Source organism: Nomascus leucogenys, chromosome 8 (genome assembly GCF_006542625.1).
Source record: "Nomascus leucogenys isolate Asia chromosome 8, Asia_NLE_v1, whole genome shotgun sequence".
Taxonomy (NCBI): Eukaryota; Metazoa; Chordata; class Mammalia; order Primates; family Hylobatidae; genus Nomascus; species Nomascus leucogenys.
In genome coordinates, this window is record NC_044388.1 from 98884323 (window position 1) to 98887098 (window position 2776).

The following is a 2776-nucleotide window of genomic DNA, read 5'->3' on the forward strand; positions in this document are numbered from 1 at the left end:
TGCTTTTATGATTTTTTATTTCTATATTTGTATTTTTGTGCCTGGCTTGTTTCACTCAAAATAATGACTTCCAGTTCCATCCATAGTGCTACAAATGACACGATTTCATTATTTATCATGGCTAAACAGTACTCCATTGCGTGTGTATGTGTGTACATGTATATGTACACACACCACTTATTTTATTCATTCATCCTTTGATGGACACTTAAGTTGATCTTTGCTATTGTGAACAGCGCTGCAATAAACATATAAGTGCAGGTATCCCTTTGATATATTGATTTATTTCTTTCTGTATTCTGTTCCATTGATCTATGTGTCTGTTTTTACACAGCACCATGCTATTTTGGTTGCTATAGCCTTGTAATATATTTTGAAGTCAGGTAATGTGATGCCTCCAGCTTTGTTCTTTTTTCTTAAAATTGCTTTGGCTATTCTGGCTCTTTTGGTTCCATATGAATTTTAGAATTACTTTTTTCTAATCTTGTGAAAAACGATATTTGCACATTGATAGGGATTATGTTCAGTATGTAGATTGCTTTGGGCAGTATGGTCATTTTAACTATATTAATTCTCCCGATCCGTGAGCATGGAATGGAAAATTGAAAATCTTTAGTTTCTAGTTTAGGAGGCAGCCTGGATAATTTTAACTCTTCCCTTGTTGGATTTTTACTACCTGTTTCTCCATAGTTTCTTAAGGTAAATATTCTTAAAAACTGTAACACAGTGAAACCCCGTCTTTACTAAAAATACAAAACAATTAGCCAGGCGTGGTGGCAGACGCCTGTAGTCCCAGCTACTCGGGAGGCTGAGGCAGGAGAATGGCATGAACCCGAGAGGCGGAGCTTGTGGTGAGCTGAGATCACGCCACTGCACTCCAGCCTGGGCGACAGAGGGAGACTGTCTCAAAGGAAAAAAAAAAACATAACAAAGGGCTATGAGCTATTTTTACAGGCTTAAGCTTATGAAAGAAGCTGTATTGGTCAAACTGCCCCTTACATCTCTCCCAGTGCTTCTCCAAACCCTATCCAGGAAGTCCAGAGACATGGAGATAAAGAACTACAGCAGCAGCACCTCAGGCTTCATCCTCCTGGGCCTCTCTTCCAACCCTCAGCTGCAGAAACCTCTCTTTGCCATCTTCCTCATCATGTACCTGCTCACTGCGGTGGGGAATGTGCTCATCATCCTGGCCATCTATTCCGACCCCAGGCTCCACACCCCTATGTACTTTTTTCTCAGCAACTTGTCTTTCATAGATATCTGCTTCATAACAGTCATAGTGCCTAAGATGCTGGTGAATTTTCTATCAGAGACAAAGGTTATCTCTTATGTGGGCTGCCTGGTCCAGATGTACTTCTTTATGGCATTTGCGAACACTGACAGCTACCTGCTGGCCTCTATGGCCATCGACTGGCTGGTGGCCATCTACAACCCCTTACACTATGATGTGGTTATGAACCCACGGCATTGCCTACTCATGCTATTGGGTTCTTGCAGCATCTCCCACCTACATTCCCTGTTACGTGTGCTACTTACGTCTCGCCTGTCTTTCTGTGCCTCTCACGTCATTAAGCACTTTTTCTGTGACACCCAGCCTGTGCTAAAGCTCTCCTGCTCTGACACATCCTCCAGCCAGATGGTGGTCATGATTGAGACCTTAGCTGTCATCGTGACCCCCTTCCTGTGTATCATCTTCTACCTGCGAATCAACATCACTGCGCTCAGAATCCCCTCTGCAGCTGGGAAGTGGAAGGCCTTCTCTACCTGTGACTCCCACCTCACTGCAGTAGCCCTTTTCTATGGGAGTATGATTTATGTCTATTTTAGGCCCCTGTCCATGTACTCAGTGGTTAGGGACTGGGTAGCCACAGTTATGTACACAGTAGTGACACCCATGCTGAACCCTTTCATCTACAGCCTGAGGAACAAAGATATGAAGAGGGGTTTGAAGAAATTACGGGACAGAATTTACCGGTAAAAGGAACAAAATGTTGGTGTGTCATAATTAAGACATGATCTAAGAGATTATCAGGTTATTCTTCCTTAGTAACTATTTTCCACATGGCACTCAAAGAGGTCATGAAAAGTGGTGTTGGATACCAATAAGAGAATTGACCTAGGAGCAAAACACTTGGTTTCTATGCATGATCTTAACCAAATATATATTCAGTCTCAGGCTAGGTACTGTTAGGAATCCAGATTTCAGGAAAAGGTTTCGGGTTTTGAAAGCTGAGTATTGCCTCCTCAATAGATTGGCAATCATGTAGAAAAATAAAGCTATCTCCATTAGATTTGCAACCATATAGAAAAATAAAGCTGTCTCCAAATAACTTGTCTATAAGCCTGACAACGGCTAGCAGTCATGGAGTTTAAATCCTATTAGTTTTTTGTTTGGCAGCAGGGGGTTGTTGTTCTTGTGTGTGCATGGCTTTTTTTTTTTTTTTTAGAAACATAATCTCACTCTGTTGCTCAGGCTGGAGTACAATGGTACGATTATAGCTCACTGCAGCCTCTAACTCCTGGGCTCAAGTGATTCTCCTGCCTTAGCCTCCCAAGTAGCTGGGACTACAGGAACATGCCACCACACTCGACTTTTTTTTTTTTTTCTTTGTAGAGACAAGGTCATGTTATCTCACCCTGTTAGGTCTTGAACTCCTGGCTTCAAGGGATCCTCCTGCCTCAGCCTCCCAAAGTGCTGGGATTACAGGGGTGACCCACCATGACTTATAAAACTCATTAGTTTTAAGAAGAAACTACATGGGGTTGATAGGTCATG

General features: G+C 42.4%; 1 protein-coding gene across 1 annotated transcript; it reads left to right on the top strand.

The window, feature by feature from the left end:
* The first annotated feature begins 937 nt into the window (after positions 1-937).
* LOC100588493 (olfactory receptor 1L6) lies at positions 938-1978 on the top strand. The gene has a single exon (XM_003264101.1). It carries the CDS (start codon positions 938-940, stop codon positions 1976-1978), a length of 1041 nt encoding a protein of 346 aa, XP_003264149.2.
* The last annotated feature ends 798 nt before the right edge of the window (positions 1979-2776 follow it).

Excerpts from the sequence above, each read along its gene's own strand:
- LOC100588493 (XM_003264101.1), top strand. The coding sequence starts at position 938 with ATGAGCTATTTTTACAGGCTTAAGCTTATGAAAGAAGCTGTATTGGTC.